We start from the raw sequence: 4,185 nt of genomic DNA, 5'->3' as shown, positions 1-4,185 counted from the left end.
TTTGCAAACACCCAGTTTTGTAAATTAATATCCAACACCGAAAATTAATTAATAATATCGACGTAATCCAGGAAACGCAATTCCGGAATTAGATTTAATTTGGAGGGACCGTCGAAAAACAATTCGTCGATTTCCAAATAATCTTTTTCCACAGCATTTTTTACCGATAATTTAGCATTTAAACGGATAATTTCGGCCTCGTTACGAAATTAAAAAAGGCGTTTTTGTTTGCGTAATTGCAATAACTGGTTAAATTTTTCAAACGATTTTCGTTACAAACGCGCAATTTTTTATTGCACGCGGAAAATATTATTTTTAATTTTAAATTTTTATAATTCCAATTTTTTTTTAATTTAATCGACCTATTAAAAAAATAAGTTAAATTATAAAATAATTTTTATATATAAAAAGGAAAACCATTTATAATTGGTTATAGGGACGGAAATAACGTTGTATTTCCGACCACGACAAATATATTTATTATATCGAAAATTTAATAAAATTATGCGATATAAATGGCCACGGGTTTTATAGAAAAAATACGGTATAATTTCGAAATTTTCGAAAATAATAATCTTAATTAAACGTTTACGGCGAACGGAAAACGCGGAAATCGGACGGACAAATTACAACCGTTTTTTAATTTAAATCGATATCGCGGTTAGCGGAAAAAAACGAAAAAAGTTTTGGAAAAAAAAAAAAATATTAGGAGGGCGATTTATTTATACGGCCACGGGATTTGGTTTTGGGAAAGGAAACCTAATATTACAACCAGGATTAGTACCTGTTAATAACAATGGTGCTAACAGGGGATATAGGGGTAAACCCTAGGTGCGGCGTGGTAAATAACCAGTGCTAAAAGCGCTGAATAATAGGTAGAAATGCACTATAATTTTGGTACTGATAAATAATTGGTTGGGGGAGATTTTGCTTTATTTCCCTTACATACTCTCCGACATCGAAGTGGGGGTCCGCACGCCAGAAAAGGTTCCGGTGCCGCGAATGAATTTCCGAAAAACTAATTTGTATGGGTTTTTGAAAAAACACCCTCATTTGCATACAAACCATCTCTGGGTTTGCATTTAAACGTTAACTTGGTGAAATTTTCAACCCGGTACAGGGTAGCTGACTCGCAGGTGCAGGGTGGGTATTAAACCCGGTACAGGGTAGCTAACCCCACTCGCTGACCTTTAAATTGCATTCCTGCATTAACAAAGTAACGGAATTCCACCATTCCCCACTCCACTTCGGCACTAAATAAAATTGGCTATATACAAATAAAAGTGGGCTTATTACATGCAAAATAATGCATATAATTAACAGTACCGATATAATTAAATAAAAACGAAAAAAATATCGGGAACCCAAACCAAAATTACCGAAAAATACGAACCAAAAATAAAAAATGGAAATACGAGGTTACGTAATAATAAAATAAAAAACCCTAACCCGATTACCAAAATAGAAATAACCACAATTATTACCAAAAAAATAATTAAATTTAACGGTAATTACCCCAAAATAATTATAATTATTTATATAAAAATAGTTATATTTGGAATATAATTTATATAAGGCACGTTTATTATTATATAAATAAATTCGATTTTAGGATTATTTAGCAGCAATTAAATTTTAATTAACTTTAATATTTATTTGAAAACGATTATAATTTCACCCCCCAATTATTGAAAGCCCCAATTACCCAATCAGACGCTCAATTGCTTCAACCCACTGTACTTTACCATAAAAACAGGTTACCCGATACCTTGATCGTAACAAAAAGCGGTAGCAATTATTTTTACCGTTTCGCAGCAAAATTCCGGTTACAATTCCAACATAAGATGCGACAAATTTGGGTGGAATTGGTTGGGGATATATCGCCAACCCTGCTTCCGCAACATTATTACTGGGTTGGGTACGGAGTGGATATTAATAAGTGCCCGATAGTCGGATGTAAGTGCTCGTTAGTCTAGCCCTTTAATACTGGGGCCAAATAGGACAATAATATTGGTTGCGACACTATTTATAAATAATACCGAATAGAAGGAAACTTATACATTAAGTAAGTTTGGTAGGGAAGGCCGAAATTTTGACGCATAGATGAAAACAAAAGAACCGAAGGGTCGGCCGACTTGGATAATTAATATACAATTACAAGGTAAAAGTTTATCTAATTGAGGATAAACAAGTTCTGCATAGAGAGAATTGCGAAAGCCCGCATACCTACGGGCTTAATTTTTCGATTTCTTCTCTGGGACGGCTTGAGCTGTTTTGAACAGAAACCTCAAGTCGAATAAACATGCGGCTACAATTTAATAATGGTAGTTGAGCTGTAAGATCGTGACATATATTGTTCATTATAAAACACAGTTATATCTTGCGCAATTGCGCTGTATTTTAATATCACTCTTCGACTGACAGGGATTGAATGGTAAATTATTCTATTGACAATGGCGGCCACTCCGATCTTTAATTGCCCGCACTTTGGTAACTTAGGTACTAATACTACCTATGTATTAACAACACAGGCCGAGTCGCACGCTATTCAATGTACTAATTTGCCATAGAGTTCCACTACAGCATTAATCATGCTAGCTCATAAGCTATTTTAAGTACACTGTTCAGTTTGCATACTTACATAGTATGATATAAATACCTAGTTGGTCGTTCGACGAGACATTGGTCAACCTCAATACCACAATTATCTCTCCAAGGAGCAAAACAATCTTACAGACCCAATTTACAAAAAAGCCTGCACACGCCCACGTTCATTTTTTACAATCTATTATATAAACTTCCATATTTGCACATATTTTCATTATGAACCTTAAAGTCATTTCTCTTTTGATGGCCTCTGTTGCCAGCGTGGCGGCCAAGCAGTATTACATAGTTTCACTTGTATATAAGCCAGGGCAACACCCACACGCCCCATCTCAACCACTGGGCGAGGTAATCTGTGGCGAGGGAGACAGGGCAACGCTGGAATGGTCTGATCAGCACCACCGCAAAAGGGGTAGTTTTACTATCACAGTTAAGGACGGCAAGGCCGGTCGTACAACTTTCGCATATTACCCCGCCAACACGGAGTTCAAAATGCAGGAGATATCGGAGGATGACCCGCGAGTCAAGGAGGCTGCTTGGGATCGTTTCCATGATCTACTTGGGGGCTGTTCGTTGTGGGCCCCCTCAAAGAGGGGGTTACAAAACCTTGATTTTCGAAAAAACCGTGGGCCACCCCGCATCAGTTTTTTACCTAGAAAATCGTTAACAATTTAACTTATGCCGAGTGTAATCCCGTTCCATAACAACACAATTGCACTTACCGCAAATATACCTATATCATGACGTCCCCAGAATCTCAAGCTATCTTAGGAGCCCGCATGTATGCCCAATATGTCGAAACTCACCGCAGTAGGGCGGATACCGCGCGGGAGGGCAGATCCAAGCCAGAATCGCTACGATCGTTCTGTAAAAGGAACGGTTACCCGTATTCGAGTACTCAGCGGCATGCTCGTAATCTCCTGATCAATGGCAGTCCTAAGATATCGATAAAGCGCAGCGGGCGGCCTTCATTGTTGACTGATGCTGAAGATCAAGCTCTCGTTGCGTATATCATGCAGCTTGATAAACTTGGTGCATATCCCGACTCACAACACGTAATATCTGCGGCCAATCTGATGCGTCAGTCACGTATACCGCCCTGTGGTCCAATTCAAATGAACTGGTACGGCCGTTGGCGTAAAAAAACACCCGGAACTGCGACTTACCAAACAACAACCCGTCGAGATTACTCGCCTTAGTTGGGAGCAACAGATCGATCTTGTGGAGGCCTGGTATCGCCGCACGGCGGCTCATGCGGTAGAGCTTGGGATCACGGCTTCAGCGGCCTGGAACGCTGACGAATGTGGTACTAGAATCGGTGTGAGAGATGGCCGGATACCGGTATTGGTCGTGACGAAAAAGAGGCATGAAAAGCCACGCACCGCGGATCCGGCTAACCGTGAGAGTTGTACGTTGATAGGCGGTGGCAACGCTGTTGGGCAGTCGCTACCGCCCTTCTGTACCTTAGGCACGGGGTCGCGTCAGTGAACTAACCCCCTAAGCAGGACCGGGCCCGAACCCGGTCAGGCACGATCCGCCTCTGCCCTCCTTGTTTTCCCCCTGTGTAAATAAAGAAGATAG

The 4,185-nt window shown here is 39.9% G+C and overlaps 1 protein-coding gene across 1 annotated transcript; it reads right to left on the bottom strand.

Annotated features, from left to right (window-relative positions):
• Positions 1-827: 827 nt before the first annotated feature.
• MGG_18129 (uncharacterized protein) lies at positions 828-1,290 on the bottom strand (the record flags this gene model as incomplete). The annotated part of the gene is made up of 3 exons (XM_016990590.1): positions 828-886; positions 950-1,018; positions 1,176-1,290. Coding segments are annotated over 3 exons (243 nt in total), but the record flags the coding sequence as incomplete, so codon positions are not given.
• Between the last annotated feature and the right edge of the window lie 2,895 nt (positions 1,291-4,185).

Source organism: Pyricularia oryzae, assembly GCF_000002495.2.
Source record: "Pyricularia oryzae 70-15 unplaced genomic scaffold supercont8.8_4, whole genome shotgun sequence".
Taxonomy (NCBI): Eukaryota; Fungi; Ascomycota; class Sordariomycetes; order Magnaporthales; family Pyriculariaceae; genus Pyricularia; species Pyricularia oryzae.
This window is presented reverse-complemented; position numbering and strand designations above follow the sequence as displayed.